The sequence below is a fragment of the Carassius auratus genome, chromosome 9, assembly GCF_003368295.1.
Source record: "Carassius auratus strain Wakin chromosome 9, ASM336829v1, whole genome shotgun sequence".
Lineage (NCBI taxonomy): Eukaryota > Metazoa > Chordata > Actinopteri > Cypriniformes > Cyprinidae > Carassius > Carassius auratus.
The window spans coordinates 4,039,672-4,062,640 of NC_039251.1; the positions used below are offsets into that span (position 1 = coordinate 4,039,672).

At 34.0% G+C, this 22,969-nt stretch overlaps 2 protein-coding genes and 1 long non-coding RNA gene across 9 annotated transcripts in view; 1 reads left to right on the plus strand and 2 right to left on the minus strand.

Annotated features, from left to right (window-relative positions):
- The window catches only part of LOC113109177 (NACHT, LRR and PYD domains-containing protein 3-like), a 1,077,877-nt gene that overhangs the window by 128,479 nt on the left and 926,429 nt on the right, over positions 1-22,969 (minus strand). The window lies entirely within an intron of this gene.
- Positions 1,040-22,239, plus strand: LOC113109198 (cell surface glycoprotein 1-like). Of its 2 annotated transcripts, none has more exons than XM_026272850.1 (13): positions 1,040-1,280; positions 3,737-3,787; positions 10,453-11,184; positions 15,179-15,205; positions 15,294-15,335; positions 15,786-15,848; positions 16,676-16,726; positions 17,309-17,335; positions 18,483-18,533; positions 18,867-18,899; positions 21,493-21,609; positions 21,699-21,749; positions 21,906-22,239. In XM_026272850.1, the coding sequence occupies exons 1-13, from the start codon at positions 1,217-1,219 to the stop codon at positions 21,932-21,934; spliced, it is 1,338 nt and encodes a 445-aa protein (XP_026128635.1). In that variant the 5' UTR covers positions 1,040-1,216; the 3' UTR covers positions 21,935-22,239. The 2 variants fall into 2 exon arrangements, with proteins under 2 accessions (XP_026128635.1, XP_026128636.1); XM_026272851.1 differs by having other exon boundaries at positions 1,041-1,280; positions 10,456-11,184.
- On the minus strand, positions 10,647-11,347 carry LOC113109248 (uncharacterized). Its single transcript, XR_003292901.1, has 4 exons — positions 11,125-11,347; positions 10,945-11,064; positions 10,717-10,896; positions 10,647-10,680 (listed from the first exon to the last, which is right to left on the minus strand). It is a non-coding gene; the product is annotated as an uncharacterized LOC113109248 (long non-coding RNA).

The window sequence follows — 22,969 nt, forward strand, 5'->3', positions numbered from 1 at the left end:
TCAAGTCGCGTACTGTTGCCATGGTTACCCCAGGAAGGTATAGCAGTTAGACCTTGACTTACTGAGATATGTTGATGAAGAATAAATAACCATGAGGTGTCAAATATGCACTGCTTTGTCAGCATTCAATTTCTGTTTGCAAACGTGTTTTTACCGCCAGGTAATATAATAGGTAATATTATAGTTATATATACCAGTTATATATACCAGTTTTTTTTTTTTTTGAGTAACCAAAAAAACTTCAACCGACACTGCAAAAAAATGTAAAAAAATAAATAAAATTGTATATATATATATATATATATATATATATATATATATATATATATATATTTAAATATATATAATATTGTTTTGTTTTTTTTCAGTGACGGTTGAAATGTTTTTGGTTGCTAAAAAAAAAAAAAAAAAAAAAAAACTGATCCTGTTTGTTTGCTACCGTTAGCGGATCGAGCCTCTTCGCGCCGCGCCCGTCTGATAAGTTACCCGTGTAAACAAAGAATCCGCGCAGTTTGAGTTTTGCGCAGACATGACCTTCATCTCCTGAACTCGAGTGCTTCTGCTGTGTTCCCCGCTGGGTGGCTCAGGTTCAACAGTAAAAGCTTTTTCCTGAACTTCCCCAGAGGTGAGAGACGGATGAATGGAGCTGTGTCTCACTTCAGGCGAAGCTGAGCTGAAAGCCAAAGCTGAAGTATTCCGCTCGCTAGGTTTAAACCCAGCTCCATTCATTACGTCCCCTCTCAACGTTTAGGAAAGTGCATTGAGTATTTTGGGGGGTTGGGTGGGTGTTCACTGCACAGGGCTCGTTCATGGAGGTCAAGAACACTTGCCATGTATTTAAACACGAATTCTAAAGGAAAACGAAAATGCATCAATAGCAGAATTGTCCTGAACGATATGCAAACCCATATGTGCTTTTGTTGAGTCATAATGTGTGTCGAGCGAGGGAGGGGTTCCCAGTGCATCCTCTGCGCGTGAGACTCCAGTGAGAAACCAGTGATACAGACCTGCAATTGGATCCTGCACAAGTCAGTCCCACATGTGGGTGGGCGGTGGACTCAGGGCTGCACACCCAGTAAAGTAAAGTTTGTACAACAAAAGCTTGCGGGAAAGTTGCACATGCGAGCGCACGCGAGCTACACTTACACCTATCTCCACGCGCTCAAAGTCAAAACGCGTTTCTGACCCGGTTCAGCCCAGATTCATTCAAGACACAATGAAGTCAAGCTTGTGGGTTTTCATCCTTGGGAGTTTAATCGTGACTGGAGTGAAGATGCAAGGTAAGGGTTTACTTAAACCAGTTTAAAATCAGATTTAAGAGATTCCTAACAAAAGACAGGCTACTGACACTTCAAAGTTTCTTTTTTTTTTTTTGTGCTTAAACAGTTAGTGTAACACATTTATGAATTTATATATACTTTTAAATTGAATACTGAAACTATATAATGCATTAATTTTATATATAAAGAGAGACTTCTGGATGAAATGGGAAGCATGCATCTCTCTCTCTCTCTTTTTTAATAGAGTGAGTCTGTATATCAGCTCTAAGATCACATGTTTGAGACAGAAGGACTATTGTTATTATACATGCATGATTGGACATCCATACATTCTGGATTGAATTTTTCTGGTCACAAAATAACCCCTTCAGATATGACTTGTTGAAGCTGTAAAGCCTTACCCAGCGTCTCACAGCTCACTGCGTTTCCCTCTTTGTACATTGTGTTCTTGACGAACAGCTTTGACCGTTCAGAGTCTCACAATGACTTCATCCGAATGTATCGCACCCCTTAAATGTTTACAGGATGTTACCAAATGTTCGGGATCGGGATTAAAACGTTTCTCTCATTAAAGATCCCGTCTAAATATGATCTTTGGTGATTTACAGGCCTGTTAAGCGCTAATATGTCAAATCTCCTCCAGATGTAGAGGAGAACATGCATTTCGCTCACTGCTGTAAACGGAGAAGGACTGAGGTGTAGTCTCAGAAACTCAATCCAGTCCCAGATGTAGACCACACCCTGTGTGGAGAACATGGTGGAGTTAGGGATGCTTTTGAGTTTGTGTGCCTCTGTCCAAATCTGAGAGACGCAGCGAGGCACATGCACGGCCACAGCCTTGGATTTTAGTTCATTGTTCGGTGTTTGTGTGGACAGGTGTGTTGCCCCACCATCCTTCTCTCTGCTCTAGAGTAAACTTCCTTTGTGTCTCTTAATCTGACAACTTCCAACTGTGCCAACGGCATCAAATAAAAGAACAACTGCGGAAATTAAAAGCTTGAGAGACAGAAATCATTAGCAATTGTGCAAATGCATGCAGGATTTCTCCATTCGACGACAGAAAAGCTGATGAAACGTGACAACACTGAAAGAAGGTGTTACACAATGCATCTGCGTCATTTTATAACACAAAAGGCATATGAAGAAATAATGCACGAAGCACTAGACGTCAATTGAGCAAGCCGGCTTATAAAACAAACACAACTACTGGTGGACTAAACATACCACTGTATTTGCATTAAAACTGAAGATGCATCTGTTTAAGATCATATCATAAAACATATCCCTTCATTACTATGATGACAAGCAGTCAGGAGTTTGGATGCATATGCATCAGACACAATGGATGTCACTGAAATCAGAATTCTGATTAATACTGATAATTAATATTTGACATTACATTTGATAATTACTTTACATACTATGACTGATAACCAAGAAATAGCACATATTAAACTAATTTATTATCTGATTTATGATAGAAGTGAAAAACAAAACACTAACAACTAAAATCAGTTACTAGTGACTTTATGCATCACAACAATTTAATGTAATGCATGGAAAATATTTTAATATCACTGAGATACTGTTAATGTATGGAAGGACATTCTGGACAGTTTTCAAAAGGAATTTCAATTTGTATTTTCAATTGCGTTTTTCATATGAATGGATTTGTTAACGTTTTAATGACTTTTCTGTCATTATATTTTCTGATTTCATGTTAAATTTAGTTAGTTTTAGTAATTGTATTTATTTTACTTTATTTTTTTTTTGTCTTGAAAATGAAAACGAGAAAAGCTACCTTGGAAACTACTCGCAATAAAATAAGTTTTCTACATTATTATTTCATTTTAGTTAACATGTATTTCATCTCAAGTATGTTGAATTTCCCTTTAAATGGCTTAAGTTTATTAAACTGTAATAACCATGACTTTAGATGACCATAGATATAAAAGCAAGGGAAAATGAGTATGCACAATTAAATATCTAATTTAAAAATATAAAACATCATATACTGGCTGATATACAGTATTTACAGACCTATTTAGTACTTATATATAGTGCATTAATAATAGTAAAGTTATGAAAACTAAACATATGACTGCTTTAATGAATGAAGCAGATATTTGTGCATCTATTAGTTCTACAGGATAAATCTGGCGTGATATAAGTTTCTGTTTTGTTGTTTTTCATGTTTCCTTCATATCTTGTGCTGTAATAACTCTGACCACACCCCTCTGTGATGAGCCAAAGCTATAAAACTGAGCAACAGCATGATTTTACGGCCCACACTTCAGGTTTATTTTACAGTTTCTCATAACAGAGATCTCACAGTCTGTTTATTCAGCTCAACCCGTTTGACGGGGTCCAGCATATATCACCTGCCACGCACCTGTGTCGGTTTTTTATTCCGATGATAAACTGGGTTGTTAATTTACCTTTTATCTCATATCCAGATTCTCCAGCAGATGACCTTGCAGCAGAGGAATCAGCCGTTCCTGATGAAGGTGATGATAAGCTTCATGAAACTCAATTTACAGCAGGGGATCTTGATGTTACATGCTAAAAAAACAAAGACACAAATCATGCATGTTTAGGATAAAAAGTACAAATACTTATGAGAGCTCTCGTCCTCCATCGCTGGCGTCAGAGACTGTGAGAGTGTGCAAATGTAGTCAAATCAGACCGATGTCAACATGGACACAGTGTTCATGCCCTCATGCTCAGAAACCATCAACAAAACCAAAAACAGAAGGAAATACGAGCTGGGCGATATTAAATACGGGTCTGCTATTGTTCGCCACTCGAGTCCTGAAGCTAAAACAGTTGATTCTACACCATTTCACTAGCAGCACAAGATCATTTTCAGCTGATTAGTGGGTGTGATTGAGTTCACATCCATCGTTTGTAGGATTTATGCAAAGTGCTGCTGTGGAGATCTTTCTGTATGAACAGAATGATGAAAACACAGTACTTTCATATCATAACAGGGAGAGTTCTCGCAACTTTCACTTATGTTTAAAAAAAAAAACCTGTTTGACTTGATTAATATGTAATATATACACTCTCATAACTTTAAGAGTAAATGTTCTGAGACCGACAGTGATGTCATTAGTGAGATCCTTATGATGTCATTTGTTTTTGATGAACATTCTAAACATGTTTAGAGAAAATGTTCTTTATTCAGAAAATGCTTGGAAAAAACATTCAGTAAAATATTAATTTGGGTGAAAATCAAGTTCATAGAAACATGTTTATAACCTTTCAACAACATTCTAAAGAAAACTGGATTAACATCCTTAGATATAAACATTCCTATAACATATCTGGGCTAGAAACTTAAAACTTTTTTTGTAATCTTTCAATAATGAAACATTTCAAAATGTTTCCACAGCTTCTAATAAAATCATTGCATTAAGTTTACACACATTTTTAAGTAGATTACTCACAAAAACATGATAAAGCAGTGGTTTTGGACACAATTACGCTGAGTTATTATTTCAGTTAAAATGAACCGAGCACATGCTAATTGTAATGTAACACGAATAAACTGAAGAAATAACTAAGTCATTATTTATCACTGGTATCAGTGCAGTCATTATTCATTTGGTAAATGTGATCTAAACCTTCGTGGAGCCAAACACAAGCATAAATTCATAACATGAACTCAAACATAACAGCTCTTTCCTTTCACTAGAAATATATAAGATAACGCTTACTTTCACCATTTACTTATTTAGTCCGACACAAAACACAACTTCAGTTTTCAAAGTTATCAAACTTTCAAAGGAAACAAGTTACAAGTTCATTAGTTTGAATGGTAATTTACTCTTTAAGTTGAATAATATTAAGTTGATGTAATGATCAACATTAAGATGTCAGTAGAAGTTTGCACCTGAAAAGGTTTGATTAAATGCATTTACATAAGTTTTATAAAACCATGCATTTTATTATTCTCTCAATTTCTCTTTAGAGTGCAAGTGAGCCTTAAGAACTGAGATAAACACCATAAAAAAATAAAGTTCTTCACTGGCATTCATGCATGGTTTCACTCTTTCCATTACACAAACATTTCTTTAGAATTGAATAAGGTTCTTTAGTTTATCAAAAGTTTATTTTAGGAACTGATCACTAAAAGGTTCTCTGTGGAACCAAAAATGTTCTCATGGCATTTTATCTTTATTATTAAGTGTGTATGTGACCCTTCTTGAATTCATGTAGCTTGAAATAGAGGAATGTCATGTTTCTGCTGTAATTCTGGATCCAGCCTGTTTAGCAGATCTCCTCAGAAGATATTCATTATGTGTTTAACACAGAAATTAGTCTGAAAGCCAAAATCTACAAACTGTATTTTTTCTGGCGTCCAGACTAGTCATTAACAGACTCTTCTGACGGCAGTCAAGCAGACGGAGGCAGAGGAGACAGTGATGGTGATGTGAGATCATGAGTTGTGTATTTCTCCAGTATTTGTGAGCAGCATGAATTCAACAGGTGTTTTTATCCCAAAGCAATGGAAAATTACTGCTAGCAACAAAATCCTTGAGAAAGAGATATCCACTTATCTACAATTTACTTATGACAGCAACAGCACACAACATGAGATTAAACAGCAACAGAAATATTATATTAGAAAATGATTGAATTGAATACACTGCAAGTCACAAAATGTGAAATAATTCAGATTTTACATTTATTATTTAACTTTTTTTTTTTATGAAGCATGAGAAAGATATAGATTAAATATTTTAATTATCAGGGAAGCATTTAAACTGTCTAAAACTAAAAAAATGACAGTTATCTATTAATAATGTGAAAAAAATATTTATATTTCATATAAATGCTGTTCTTTTGAACTTTCTATTCATCTGTGAATCATGAAAAATAAATGTATCATGGATTTTAAAGAAACATTGTGCAGCACAACTGTGTTCAACATTGATAATAATCAGAAATGTTTCTTGAGCAGTAAATCATTATATTTTCATGATTTCTGAAGAATCATGTGACACTGAAGACTGGAGGAATGATGCTGAAAATACAGTTTTGATCACAGGAATAAATTACAGGTTAACAGATATTCACACAGAAAACAGGTATTTTAAATTATAATAAATTTCATAATTTTTACAGTATTTTTGACCATATAAATGCACCATTGGTGAGCAGAAGAGACTTTGTTCTGTAAAATGGCCTCAAAATGTTCTCAAGCAGTGGCATCATACGATCGAACAAGGTTTTTTTTAGACATGTGCCCGTTTCATTACGATTCCCCACCATTTCTAAGCATTGGCAGTGATTTCTGGCTTTCTCCAAATGTAAAGTGTGGAGCAAAGTCTGTGCTTCAGGAACGGCCTGTTCTGAACTTCATCTTTGTTCTGAGCATGAAAAGTGAACATTTTGTTAAAGCTGACTATCAAAGGCACTGATTCTGAGGTTTTTGTTGGATTTAACTAGTTGAGTGTCTGTTATTGCCAGACCTGTGCAGAGCTGAAACAGATCAACATGACTTCATTAAACACTTGCATTTTAGTTTTATTTGCTAAGATATTTACATAGTATATTTAGATTTACATCAGATATATTTCCTCCAAGTTTAAATGAATACTTCACCTATCAAATATTTCCATATATTTTATTACTCAACCCCATGTCGTTGTAAACCCGACTGATTTTCTTCCCTGAAACAAAAAAGGAGAAGCATGAAGCTTCTGTCTTTGGATACAATGAGAAGTATATTTCATGTTGTGTGAGATCATGTGATGGGGAAGACTGTTGATCCTGGGATTTGAGAGGAAGTTTATCAATAGCGATTGAAATTTAATCAGTTCTTCAAATAAAACATCACAAAAACTTAAATAGACTGGGTATATAGTGCTTGTATGGATCATGAAAGCATAGAAAAACAACTGGATGAAGATGATTAAAGGACAAATGTTTTAAACTCATCTATAGCTTTTACACAAGTAAGTGGAGTTTTTATCTGGGATAACTGAAACGTACACTATTAAAAATTATTTTTAGTAATCGAAATAAAGCTAAAATTTAAACTTTATGAAAATCCTAAATTTTGTCTTGGCAACTAAGAGAAATAAGTTTCAGTTTAAGAACTAAAGTAACTAACTGGAAAATAAAATAAAAACTAAATGTAAGAAAACAAAATGCTTCTAAACCATTGAAATGTTACATTTTCTTGTTGTGGTGATTATAATGCTATTTAACTTAAATGTTTTTTTTTTTTCACTCAGAATTCAGTGTTATTTGAACATCTATTTTTGTTATATTGTAAACTTTTAAATATCCACTTTTGTGTTATGATTATAACTTATTAAAGGTTACAAGGCATTTCTTAAAATGATCTGCAAACTTTATTTAAAAAAAATGTAACGTTATTTAAACGTTTATTTTTAACATTCTAAGAACGTAAATAGTTTTGTTGTGATTACAATATAATATAAAGTTTACAAGTATGTTTCTTAAACTTTGAACTAACTGTAATTTTTACTCAAAATTAACATTATTTGAACACTTATTTTTGTTAATAACAATTTTGTTTTGTTTTTTGCGATTATAATGCTATTTAAAGTGTATAGAAACATTTCGTAAACACTGAACTAATTTTATTTCTAGCCCCAAAAAACATAACGTTATTTGAATGTTTATTTTAAATATTCTAAGGTAGTTAAAATGTCCAGTTTTGTGATTGTAATGTTATTTAAAGTTTACAAAAGCATTTCTTAGATGTTCATCAAGTACAAATAACATAGTAAGGACATTTTGAGAATTTCTCAATGTTATGAAAGCATATTGCAAATATTAATAAAGTTATAAGTCTTAGTGGTCGACCGATAGTGGTTTTTTGGGCAACCCATGCCGATATCATGGAAAGCAGGGTGGCCAATTGCCGATATGAAGCCGATTTAATTTTATTTATTTTCATTAATATTTAAGAAATTTGAAATCATTTGAAAATGGATTCAAAATAATAATAAACATACCTTAGATTATTTTTTTAGTTTTCACAAATTAATAAATATTTAAAACAAATATAATTTAAAAGGAAGTAAACTGTAACCACAAAGCACTTAGTATTCTGCAATGGGAATCTTTTTTTTAATAAAGCCAAGTTAACACTTTTTTTAAACACGGTAAACATAGTGGGCAAATGTATACATTTGAAATCTCGAATTTAATGTTTAAAGCACTCAATTAGCATGGACTGAAAGTCTAGTAAAGAACATGCAGGATACAACTGCACACTTTATAAGATCTCACAACTGGACCCGACTAAGTTTGCAAGGTTTGTGAAATAACATTTTCATTAGCCATTCAAAGATTTGTTTAAATGATTTACAGGAAATGTATATTTGCTGAATGCTGACAGCAACTGAGAAAGTATTGTAATATTTAACTTTCTATTACTAATTATATAAAAGCAATCGTTATTCTATTTTTTTAATTCCTTTTTTTGATATATCGGCTTATTATACAGACTTCGGTAACACTTTAGAATAAGGTTCCATTAGTTAATGTTAGTTAATGTATTAATTAACATGAACTAAGCAAGAACAATCTTTCTACAGCATTTATAAGTCTTAGTTCATGTTAATTTCAACATTTACTAATGCATTATTTAAATCAAAAGTTGTGCTTGTTAACATTAGTTAATGCACTGTGAATTACCATGAACTAACAATGAATAACTGTATTTTCATTAACTAACATTAACGAAGATGAATAAATACAGTAATAAATGTATTATTCATTGTTTGTTCATGTTAATTAACACATTAACTAACATCAACTAATGGAACCTTATTCTAAAGTGTTACCCAGACTTCTATACATATTAGACAGAACTGTTAATGACAACAACAAACAAGAGGGAGAATGTGAACACTGGTGTAGGTGAAATTGCCAGATATTGGCTAATATATCCGCCTTGGTGATATATCGGTCGACAGCTAATAAGAATGCTGAATTCTTGCATATGTGTTGTTCAATACTCGTAATGAAGCACTCCCCTGGATGTTTCTGAAACACAGAAACACAAACATTTAATTTAAAAGTCTGTAAAAGTGACTTTGTGCTTCTTTGGGATGGCACAATCAAGCGACATTCACTTGCAGAACGCAAGCCTCTAGAGGGCTCATAAGTCTGAAGTAATGAATTTAGTAAATGGGTACAGAGCCACTGGTGGTTTTGTAGGCAAACATCAATGCCTTGAATTTTATGCGAGCAGCTATTGGTAGCCAGTGCAAATTGTAATTGTAAAGGTTTTGATAGAACTGGCTGGAAGACCTGCCAAGAGAGCATTGCAATAGTCCAGCCACAGAACAAGAGCTTGAACAAGGAGTTGTGCAGCATGTTCCCAAAGAAAGGGCCTGATCTTCTTGATGTTGAATAAAGCAAATCTGCAGGATTGCAAGGTTGAGTTGAAGGTGATGGTCCTTCTTCCAGCAAGAAATGTCTGTTAGACATAGTAGCAACCATCCGATCATCAGGATGGAATCAGAGGTAGAGTTGAGTGTCATCTGCATAGCAGTGGTATGAAAAGCCATGTTTCTGAATGACAGAACCTAATGATGCCATGTAGACAGAGAAGTGAAGTGGTCCAAGAACTGAGCCCTGAGGCACTCCAGTAGTTTGATGTTGCGACTTGGACACATCACCTCCCCAAGATACTTTGAAGGACCTATCTGAAGTGTGGTTCCTGAGATGCCTTTTGCCAGTAGGGTTGATAGAAGGATCTGGTGGTTAACTGTGTCAAAAGCATCAGATAGATCAAACAAGATAAGTAGTGAAAGATTTGGATTCCGCTCTTGCCAGTCTTAGGGCTTCAACAACTGAGAGCAAGAAAGTCTCAGTTTATTGTCCACTTCTGAAGCCAGATTGGTTGCTGTCAAGGAGGTTGTTTTGTGTGAGAACTGCAGAAACTTGGTTGAATACAGCTTGTTCAAGTGTTTTTTAAATGAAAGGTAAAAGGGAAACTGGTCTTTGTTCTTTAAAAGATAGATATTAAATATGTAAATATGTTAATATATATATATATTATTAAATATGCTGAAAACACATCCACGGAAGATTTAGCCCCTGATTATGTGATTTTTGGTCACCCGTGCACTTAAGGAGAGCTTTCACAAACATGTCTGATAGAAAGATCTTTATGTTTCAGCAGAAGACGCTGAAAAACCAGCTGAAGATCCTGCGCCTGAAGAAACACCTGAGGAAACACCTGGAGAAACACCCGAAGAAACACCTGGAGAAACACCCGAGGAAACACCTGAGGAAACACCTGGAGAAACACCTGAGGAAACACCCGAGGAAACACCTGGAGAAACACCCGAGGAAACACCTGGAGAAACACCAGAGGAAACACCTGGAGAAACACCCGAGGAAACACCTGGAGAAACACCCGAGGAAACACCAGAGGAAACACCTGGAGAAACACCCGAGGAAACACCTGGAGAAACACCCGAGGAAACACCTGGAGAAACACCCGAAGAAACACCTGAAGAAACACCCGAGGAAACACCAGAGGAAACACCCGGAGAAACACCTGAGGAAACACCTGGAGAAACACCCGAGGAAACACCTGGAGAAACACCAGAGGAAACACCTGGAGAAACACCCGAGGAAACACCTGGAGAAACACCAGAGGAAACACCCGGAGAAACACCTGGAGAAACACCCGAGGAAACACCTGGAGAAACACCTGGAGAAACACCCGAGGAAACACCTGGAGAAACACCTGGAGAAACACCCGAGGAAACACCTGGAGAAACACCTGGAGAAACACCCGAGGAAACACCTGGAGAAACACCTGGAGAAACACCCGAGGAAACACCTGGAGAAACACCTGAGAAAACACCAGAGGAAGCAGAAGAGGAGGCAGCAGCTCCTACAGGTTAAACAAACACAGACATTTAAATTAAAGCACTTTGTAGTAACTGGTAAAAAAAAAATATATATAAGCTGAAAATGAGACCAGGTAAATTAAGTAAATTAAGTTATTAAGTAAAACTAAAATTAAAAGCCAAAAAATAAAAGTAAACTGAAAATTATTTATTTAAAAAAGAACTTGATGTATTAAAATAACTAAAAATGAAATAAAAATGAATAAAAACTATATTTACTTATTAAAAAATGATAAAAATTTAAAAAAAACAAAACAAAAAAACAACAACAACAACAAACGAATTTACTAAAACTAACTAAAATTTAAATAAATTGTTTTTAAGATCTACCCAGGAATACTGCAGGTTCACAGCCAGTTAGCCTCGGCCCGTGAACCTCTCAGACACCACTGAACTGAGTTGGAGGGCAGGTATCCTCCGGTGTCTGGAGAGAATCCGGCTTTAATCCAGAACCACCCCATAGTCAAGTCCACCGGCCATTACTTAGTAAACTTATTAAACTTACAGGGTTAGTTCACCCAAAAATGAAAATGATGTCATTAATGACTTTTAGATTTCAGAAGATATTTTAGATTTAGTCTGAGAGCTCTCCTGACTGTCCATGTCCAGAAAGGTAAGAAAAACATCATCAAAGTAGTCCATGTGACATCAGAGGGTCCGTTAGAATATTTTGAAGCATCGAAAAAAACATTTTGGTCCAAAAATAACAAAAACTACGGCTTTATTCAGCATTATCTTCTCTTCCGTGTCTGTTGTGAGAGAGTTCAAAACAAATCAGTTTGTGATATCCGGTTCGCGAACAAATCATTCAATGTAACCAGATCTTTTTGGACCAGTTCACCAAATCGAACTGAATCGGTTTAAACTGTTTGCGTCTGCAATACGCATTAATCCACAAAAGACTTAAGCTGTTAACTTTTTAACATGACTGATACTCCCTCTGAGTTAAAACAAACCAATATCCCGGAGTAATTCATTTACTCAAACAGTACACTGACTGAACTGCTGGGAAGAGAGAACTGAAGATGAACACCGAGCCGAGCCAGATAATGACTCGTTCACGAGTGAAGAACTGGTTGCATGGGTTTTCGGATCAACAGTACCTTTTTCGGACAGTTCGATTCAATAAATCGGTTGAAGAAAGCGGTTCACTGGTTCTTTTGCGCTCAACGTGATTACGTCATTGGCGATGATTGCCCTTGATTCAAGCCTTCTGTTTACCTGCGCTCATAACACTAGCACAGAATCAGTTCAGAATCAATCACCAAAAGAATCAGTTCAGTTCAGACGCTCTGTGTGACAGTCTGCTTCACGCTGAATCACACATGCGCAGTATCATCAGCTCCTCGGTTCTCGAATCAAATCGAAACGCGTCTGACAGAAACGGTTCTTGACTCGAGATATTGATATCCGTTTGTTTGTTTGAACTCAGAGGGAGTGTCAGCCACATTAGAAAAAGTTAACAGCTTAAGTCTTTTGTGGATTAATGCTTATTGGAGACGATTTGGTGAACTGGTGCAAGAAGATCCGTTTACATCGAATGATATATAATAAAATGTACAGTTCTTGAAATGAAGCTGAAATAAAATATAAATGTCAGATAACTTAAAATGAAAATCAAATGTTGCCTTGGCAACAAGATGGAACAATAAACTTAATGTAATTGGAAATAAATAAAAACTTAAAGGGAAAAATATATAATAAAATACATTACATAAATAACAATAAAATAAAAATAAAGCAAGAGCACATAAAATTGCTAAAGATTTAACTAAATTTTGAATATATACAAATAATATCTTATTCAAAATAAAAATGAATAGTATATCAATAATTCTAAAATAATATCGATTTTTGGCACAATGCAAAGGCACCCTTGTTTTCTTTTGTTAAAAATCACTGATGCACTGCTTTAACTGGCTTAATGCATAGAAAATGTCAATGTTCAATATATATACATTTTACATTTATTTACGTTTGATCATAATAATCAGAATAAACAGTTAGTCTGTTTGTCAATGCATTATCTGTATAATAACACAGAAGATGCTGAAGAAACACTAAACATAAAGACATTACACTCCACAAACAACAGAATAAAGATTCAAAACCTGACAGATCAGGACATTTCAAAAAAGGAGTTTCTGTCAGAGAACATGTCCTCATCCCTGAAATATTTCATAGCCAGAAGCTGCTCTTTCTAAATGAAATCTTTAATGAAATGATTTCAAAAATCCTTCAAATATCCTGTAACCATGAAGCCCTGGAAAAGTCATAGAAACTTATCGGTCAGTGGACTGAAAGCCTGTAATAATCGTGTGGTTTGGACTATGACGTATTTTCCTCTCTGTTGCCGTTTCGCTGAAAAAACAGACGCAGCAGATCAGACATGCTGGTCTGGCAACTAAATGAGTTCAAGTTTAAACACTAAAATTACTAACTGGAAATAAAAACTGAAGTCACTAAATGGAAATAAAATAACTAATAATATTAAAAATCATTCAGTTAGGGAAAAAAACTAAAATAATTAAATATATATATATATATATATATATATATATATATATATATATATATATATATATATATATATATATATATATATATATATATATATATATATATATATATATATATGCATGTATAAACAGACAAAAATAAATAAAATAAACAATATAAATATTATATGAAAAACTTGAACTAAACAAAAATGTGAAATGGTGCTTTGGCAACTAAATAAAATAAATCTATATGAAATAATAAAAAAGTTAAAATGAAGGATTAAAACTGAAATTTTAAATATATACATATGTTCAGATATTAAAATGAAGCATAAAAATAAAATAAAATAAATTTAAAAATTAAAAACAAATGAACCAAAAACCAGACATTTTGCTTTGGCAACTAAAATATTTTTTTGTTGAAATAAGCTTGTTAAAGAACTAAAGTTTCTAAAATAATAATAATAATAATAATAATGTTACTTAATAATAATAAAATAAACTAAAACTAAAACTATAAAAAATATATTTCAGCAATTAAAATAAAATAAATTATAATGTAAATAGTAGATACAAACCTAGGAAGTTGACTGAAATATGTTTAAGCTGAAGCACTAAACTTACTACAGTAACTAGAAGTGAATAACCCAGCTGAAGCAGGTAGAAACGCCAGACTCGATCCTAATGTCTGTTTTCACTCTCAGTCGCTGTTTTGGCAGTCAAACTATGTGGCATTTTTAAATGACTTTCACTAAAAGGTATTCAGGTCGTTTCCTCCCAAACTCATCCTCATAATGAGAACAAATTCATACTGCAGCACTTTCTGTAAAAATCTCTGTTCATCGTAACAGACAAAGGTTTCTAACATAAAACTTGTAATAATCATCTGAATATGAGTGAAGATGCTTTTATCAAAAGCAACTTACAATGCATTTAATATATATATACAGTACATAAAAAAAAATATGTGTCTACAATTTAAACTTGAAGCTATCCTCTAAAGCATTTACATACAATTTTGTGCAGTCTAAAAATATTTTTCAGATTTATGTATTTGACTTGCATGTAAAACAAATTTGGATTACACATTTATTTTAACTTACACCTAAATGTGATGCATAAATGAAGCTGATGGGATTTCTATAACAGTACTAATAAACTAAAGTGTTTTAAATGCACAAAGTAACGAGATTTACACATTTATCACCAATAAATCCCATTAGTTTCAAACATTTATCTAATTGATGATCTAATGTTCCACAGTTACAGTAATTTTTCTAACCGAGTTCATACTTTTTAATTGAATAAATGTGATAGTTTTCCCAATGGACAGGTTTATGCTGATTCTAAGCCGTTTGAATGAATGCATTATTATTATTATTATTTTAAACGATAAATATCCAGAGCTTTGAGTGGTTGTGAATAAAAGCCTGTATTAATATAAAGAGATTATATTGATCAGTGTTTGTTGATTGTGTTGCAGATGAAGCAGATAAAGCCACTGAAACAGGTGCACAGCTCTCTTTCTGTCATATTAGCAATATGTTTGTGTATTACTCTGTTTTGAGATGATTTTAACTGAATCCTTTGACTTTCAGAAACCGATCCAGCTGTCGGAGATCCTGAAGTTACTGAAGAAGGTGAAACAGTCGTCTTTATCTCAGTCTGACCTCAGGCAGAAACTCTTTTAGCTTTCCTCACATAGAAACAATAGCTTTTTATGAACTGCCTTTTATTGACACAGTTACACTGTAACAACGTCAGCTCGTTACTATAGCGTTATATAAATATTGTCATATCAATCTTTATTACAAATCTTTGAGATCATAAGAGAACTGTTTGAAACTGGTTTTGCTTTAGTAGTTTTATGCTGATAGACCCAGAGCCTGTATTTTCTGTGGTCAGGGTTGTGTTTTCTTCAGTCTGCTGGAGGCTGATGATCGTTTGAGGATGAGGGTGATAATTAATGCCTCATTTTAATGAGTTTCTACCATGTGACAGATCAAAATACAATTGCCAAAATGTATATGACTCATTGTTTTTTTGACTATTCATGCTAGAAGACAGCTAAAAAATCTTTGTTTTGTCAGAAATCTCGCCTAGAAAAGCTCCAGGTGAAGCAGAAGAGCCAACACAAGAGGACACAGAAGGAGGTAAAATGTCATAAACATCATCAATTCAGAGGAATGTTTCCCGTCCGGATGTTTGTGTGTGTGTGTGTGTGTGTGTGTGTGTTTGTGTGAATGCTGGGAATGCTCAAATAGACTCGAGAACTCAATACAACCTGCTCTTGTCAAATGAATTCACATATTCTTCCCTTAAACTTTTTTCCAATTATCCAAAGGAAAAAGAAATAAAATATTATATTTTACAAAAAAAATATGCATGTAAATTTTTTTTAATATATATATTAAATTTTGTTTTGTATAAAATATATATATGGTACATTTATTTTATATAATTACATTATTATTATTATTATTATTATTATTATTATTTATTTTTGAAAATAAGGAAATTCTTTCTAATTTTAGTTACTGTCATGATATAAAAAGAAAAGAAAAACTAAGATATTACAATTATCATGTATTTTTGTTACATTTATATTTACATTATTTTTGTAATAAGCATATTTTGCCTCCAAATATCTCATGATTGACAGATTAAAAAACTACTTAAAAAATTTATTTTGAGGTATTTGTACATTACGGTAGTATTTATTGCTCTATAGTTTACGTGTGTTGATTTTATATTGTATTACAGTAATTAAAGTCTGATTAGATTCATTGTTAAGAAAAAATAGGACTAATAATAATAATTATAATAATAGGAATTAAAAACTTGCAGTGCTGTAAAATGACAGTAAAGGGAAGCCTAATAGTCATGAGAATAAATAATCAGATGACAGGTTCTGTTGTGAAATGTGACTTGGATGGTTTTCATGGATTATGATTATTGTCATATTCTGTATTTTTCCTAGCCTGGACCACTGTACCTGAGGAACCGGTGCACTCTGGGGACGCAGCTAAAGGTTTGGGTTCATTTTGGTGATTTTAATCTGGAAGTACAGATCCCTGACTGTTAGAGTTAATACTGTACTGCTGTGTTGTAGTAGATTAATGATGAATTATACTTACAATCATTTAAGAGATGCATCCTTTACTCTTGAGCTTCCCTATGAATCTGTAAAGAACAGATGTACAGTAACAGTACTAATATCAGACTTCTTTCAAAAACATTGAAAACATCTGAATTATTCCAATCTCTCGACAGTCATATAATTCATGCTTGCATGTCATTTCCAAACCTCGTTATCCTCGTTCAATGACACAGCCCTGAGCATGAGAAGATCCCCGTGTCCCGACGGTTTGAGTGCTTGTGAAGCGCTCAGATAACGCATGACTGGACTGGAACAGATTCAGTGGTGTGTGTCTGATCACTGTACTCAGTTCACTGTTAGCGATCACACACTTCATTTATCTGCTGCTCCTGGTTCGGCGACTCGCTCTGTCAATTAACAGACCGTCCACTTTAACTGTGGTCTTTCAGTGCTACACTTATGTGCAGATGAATAATAAACACTATCATATAACATTTATCATTTACTTTACAGAAGTGAAAGCCCAAGCAGAGAATCCAGGTAACAATCTACTGCATTCAAATATTAGCATGTCCATAAACATGCAATGTTTCTCCTGTTTTGAAGTTATATCATAACACAGTGCACTCTTAGAAGAAAAGGTTCTATCAGGCGCTACGTATTTGGAACCCCTAAAAAGGTTCTATATAGAACCCTTTAGGGGTTCATTCATTATTTCTTTTGTCCTTTCCGGATTAAATATTTAATATAATTGACAAACATCAAGACCCTAGAATGTAAAAATGTAATACAAATAAAAAAGACACCCATGAATACTGAAAAAAGCACACCCAAAGTGCATAGAATTAGTCATTTATTTATATTTTTTTAAAAACAAGAATTAGTATTACTGAAAGAATTCTACTGTAATTTCAAATATTAAAGCTTTAAATGTACAAATCAACATTAAAACACCAACCATTTAAATAAATAAATAATGAAAATAGAGTTTGACCTACATCTACATATTACAAAATAAGTCCATTACAAAATGACATTAATCTATCACTAATAAATAATGCAAATATGCAGATTCATCTAAATTCCCATCAGGGTTAGAACAACATCAAGCACCTCAAAACTACAAATCAATATCAATATAACTCACAATGGAAATATACAGATATAGAAGTATTTCAAATCTACAAATTCACATTAATATCACTCATAAAGAATGTGAATACATAGATTAAAATTCAGATCACCATTTCAGAATATCAAGTACTTCAAATCTACAAATTTACACTAATATCACTCGTAAAGAATTGTAATTACTGATTCAAATTCAGAAGAGTCAGTCGGAGCAGGATCGCGAATCATTTTAGTCAGTTTGGGGATCGCAAATCATTGGAATCAGTTCGGGAGTTCGGAGCGGGATCGCGAATCATTTGAATCAGTTCGGGAGTTCGGAGCGGGATCGCGAATCATTTGAGTCAGTTCGGGAGTTCGGAGCGGGATCGCGAATCATTTGAGTCAGTTCGGGAGTTCGGAGCGGGATCGCGAATCATTTGAGTCAGTTCGGGAGTTCGGAGCGGGATCGCGAATCATTTGAGTCAGTTTGCCTAAAAAGTGCAGGCATGTAAAGTTACATGATGAAGTCATACTAGTGCACGTGGTGTAATTATGATAATTCTGTATCTGTGTACAGTAGAGAACGCAGTGAGAGCTGCAGACCGACACGTCGCAGGTCAAGGCAAAGGTACAGGACTTTGTGTTTTCTGTCATATTTAGGTGATCTTTTAGTCTTAACACCTTTAATCTTATCATGCATTATTCTCAGACTAAATTATAAAGCTTACTTGTTCTCGCTCAAGGTCTTGAGACAATAACGATTAAAACCTTGGAAGGCAGTTTTTGTAATCAATTAAAAAATTCATATATTATAAGCATATTAAATCATATAAATGGTATAAATGTATAGAATATCAGCTCTGGGCTTCTAGGCATCTGAGATACTGATGTATAAAGTGTTTCCTGGAAAATAAATTAAGATTATCTGTGTTGAATCTCGTTATGTTTTCTCTCTCGTTAGGTCGCAGCGCTGGAGCAGTTTCTGAGTCAAACGGTATCACATCTTTAACTACATCAGTCAAACAAACACTGTGTCTGTAGTTGTGGCTCAGGTGCCTTCTTCAAAGCAAGTCTGTGGGGTTTTTAAACACTGATTTATTGTCCAGCAGGTGATAAATATTTAGGGTTACTCATAAGTCCTGAGTGTCTGATCAAACCCCTGACACTGAGCACTGGAAGCAGTGATGCTTGACTGAACAAACGATCATCATCTCAGTTAATGGTCTGTGATTCCTGCCGTCCCACACAGTCTGACACACACAAAGATCTGCTCCTCACTGATTCTGCTTCATGTGTTCAGAACAAACAGAGATCAGCAGTGAATCACCTTCAGCACATGCAGGAACAGAGAGGGAAAGCCTGGCAGCGTGTCACCTGACGTAAAAAACACTCTCTGACACCATCATCAACCATTCATGGAAGAAAGGAAATAATATGGGTTGAAGTGACATCAAATGCTACAATTAAGACTTAAAAAAAATCTAAATTACCAGATAAAAAAACAATTATTAAAAACAAGTCAACATTTTGAATTATGAAATGTAAAGTCTAAATCTAAATCATGGATTATCTTTTTTTATCTTTTTATATGTTCTAAAACACAAACATTCAGACTAAAATAATCTTACATGTTTCAAGGAAGAAATATTAATAGATAGTAATTTAAATTGTGATATTTATGAAATTAAGGTAAAATTATAAGATTTAAAAATCAGGTAAAGTTAAGAGATAAAGTCAGAATGATGACAAAATGTCAATTACAAGAGTTAAAAGTCTATAACAAGATTACGAAAAAATTATGACAAACAAATGGCATAAAAATAAAAAATAAATGTACAAAAATATTCTAAAAACATTAAAAAAATCTAAACTGAGATAACATTTTAATTATGACAAAATGTACATAAGATAAGAGATTTAAAGAGTCTTCATTGAAATTTAAAACGAAAATTCACAAAATGTCATAAAATATGAAAGTATAAACTCTGAATCATGTTTTAGAGATTTACATTATAAAAAAAGTATTCTGACTTTTATAAGGTTTTGTTGAAGAAAAGATATATAAGGGAAATTTAGATTAGATTAGATGAGATAAGATTTAATAGTTGTTGTGTTAGATCTAATCTAATCTAAATAACTCTGTCTGCAGTAAAACATGTTAGATGACGTCAGTCAGAATATAGTGTGAATAGCGTTGTTTTAGTCCATCTTTTGTAAATCTGCTACACGTGTGAATGTGACTGGAGTGAGATGATGATGATGAGAGAACAGTCCTGGTCAGTTCTGATCTTCAGTAAGTTTAAAGAGCCGAAGCTCTGTTGAGTGTCTCTCTCTGTGACTCAGGTTCAGTCTTGTCCGTCTGTCTTTCCCTCACAAACATTCCTGTCAGAGCGTGTGTGAGTCTCACTGCGCTCCGTCAAACCCTGCAGCTCTGGGAACTGAGGCTTCTCTGCTGCACTGCATTGTGGGTAGACTATTGATAAGTGCCACTGCATCAGAGCTTGTGATGAATGCTGAAGCAGAAACCAACCTGTGGCTACGTGAAGCTTGAAATATCAGAAACTGACCCGCGAATAACACATCTTACATTTCTTTTCAAATGGACATGAAACATCACAATTATGAGATACCAAGTCATTATTAGATAAAATATCAAAATCATGAAATAATAGCATTCTGGCTAAAATAGCCTAACATGAAAATAATGCAGGTTTAGAGAGAGACTAAAATAAAGAGTCAAAATTATAATGCATGTCATAATTATGGTAAAAGAAAAAGTCACAATTATGGCATTATGAGATAAAAAACCATTATAAGATTAAAAAAAGATCTGAGTAAAAATAATCTAACATGTCTCAGGGAAGAAAGAAAATAATGTGGAATAAAGTCTAAATAAAAGTCAAAATGTTGACATAAAACTTAAAACTAAAATCATAATTATGATAAAAAGTTGATGTCATAATGAAATACAGTCAAAATTATCATTTTGGGCATTGATGTTACAAAACACAATAATGGAAGAAATAAAAATAAAATAAATGTAAATTATAATGAGTTAAAATGTTGAAATTATGAGATAAAAAGGTAACTCATTATGACAAAAAATGGTTGATGTTTTTCGCCATTATGTAGTATATCATAATTTTGTCTATTTGTCATAATAGATTTTTTTTTTTGACTTAGTATGTCATCATTTTGGCTTTTTATCTCATAATTATTTTTTAATTGGATCATTTTATTATTTTATGTCAGAATATTGTTTCATCAAATCACTGTGTTGCAGAAATGGGCTTCAATATAATGCTGCCATCTAGTGGACCATTATGATCTTGTTCTTCTTATCCACTGACTTTATAAGAAGAGAGAGAATAGTGATCTTCACATTGATCTGTGTTTGTTGACTTCAGTGAACACATGAAGCAGTGTTTAGTGCTCGGTGTTAGGGGTTTGTTCAGCATTAATATTCATAAGTGTCATTTAATAGGGTCACCTGCTGGACAATAAAAGGGTTGAGAAAACCCCACAGACTTGCTCTGAAGCAGACTGACCGTGTGTGTGTGTGTGTGTGTGTGTGTGTTCTGTGGCAGACAGTGGATCCGGGACGGTGGCTGGTGTTGTTTGTGGGATCGCAGTAGCAGCTGTTGGAGCCATAATCGGATACTTCACCTATCAGAAGAAGAAACTGTGCTTCAGGGTCCAGAGAGGTGTGTGGAGGTTTACACTTTCTCTCTCATGAATATCTGAGTCTCAGATAACACAGAGAGTGTGATGAGAACATATGCTTTCTCTTCAGGTGACCCGGAGAGCGCCAGAGAAGAGAACGGCACGCAGAACGACCCACAGGGTGAGCGTCCACCGATCGACGAATATTATCAGATTTATATTACATTAGTGCTTTTCAGATCAGGCTGAAACAGCGATGGAAGCAGATAATAAAGAGCAGTAAAGTACAGTCACAAGGGCTTGCTGTGTTTGTGATGTTGTGGTCTTTCCTCTGCAGTTTTAAGCACTCTCCTGAACTCATCCTAACTCCAGCACTGAAGCGTCTGTGAACCACTGGCACCGAGTCATCTTCACAAACACAGTCACAGTTCAGAGCATCTTCCTGACGCAGATCAGGGCTTCATCATAACATCTCATCTTCATACTGCTTCGACTACAGTTCTGCACTAGCACCAGGACTGTTCAGAATGAGTTTGAATGTATTTTCACATAGTTTGAGTGGGATGTGTGTGTGTGCGTGTGTGTGTGTAATTCGACAGCCTTCAGGGAGAGGCATTTCATTTAGTTACTTTAAAAAGTGTCGTTAAGTTTCATTACTGTGTCATTAATCAGTTTTGTTTGATTCTCACAAAAAAACCTAATCTCACACCATGGAATGATTCACTTTGAAATTGTGTCGTCTGACCAAATAGAATTCATAACACATTTCTTTCCATTTGTTTTTGTTTTTTAAATCCTGTAAATACTTGTCGAGTCTGAATAAAAGGGTGATTACACTGAAATGACTATGTGTGTATTTTATTGCACAAAGCTGCATAATGCAGTGACACAAACCAGGTCTGCAAATACATGAAATGTATTATTATTATTATTTTATGAACAATTAACCTTCTTTGGAGGAAGTACCCTTCATTATTTCAGCTATTTATAATAAAACATTTAATATATATTCAATATGAATGTATATAAAATATATAATAATGTTACTAATAATATGCATAGTGATATAATGCACATTTTATATTTTATTCCATGCTACAGAGCAATATATATATACACACACACACACACACACAAGCACACACACACACACACACACACACACAGAGGTGACCAAAATTAGAACACAGAGTATTTTAGAGGTTTCAGGGTTTGTGTGTGTGTGTGTGTGTGTGTGTGTGTGTGTGTGTTTGGCCATTACAATACTCATAAAACTAACTATTGACAGAATTAAGGAATCTGCTGGAACAGTGAAAATGCTGGACTGACCCCTCAAAGTCCGGACCTTAACCTCATCGAGCAAATTTGGGTCGAGTTGGAAATTAAATTGAACAGATCTAT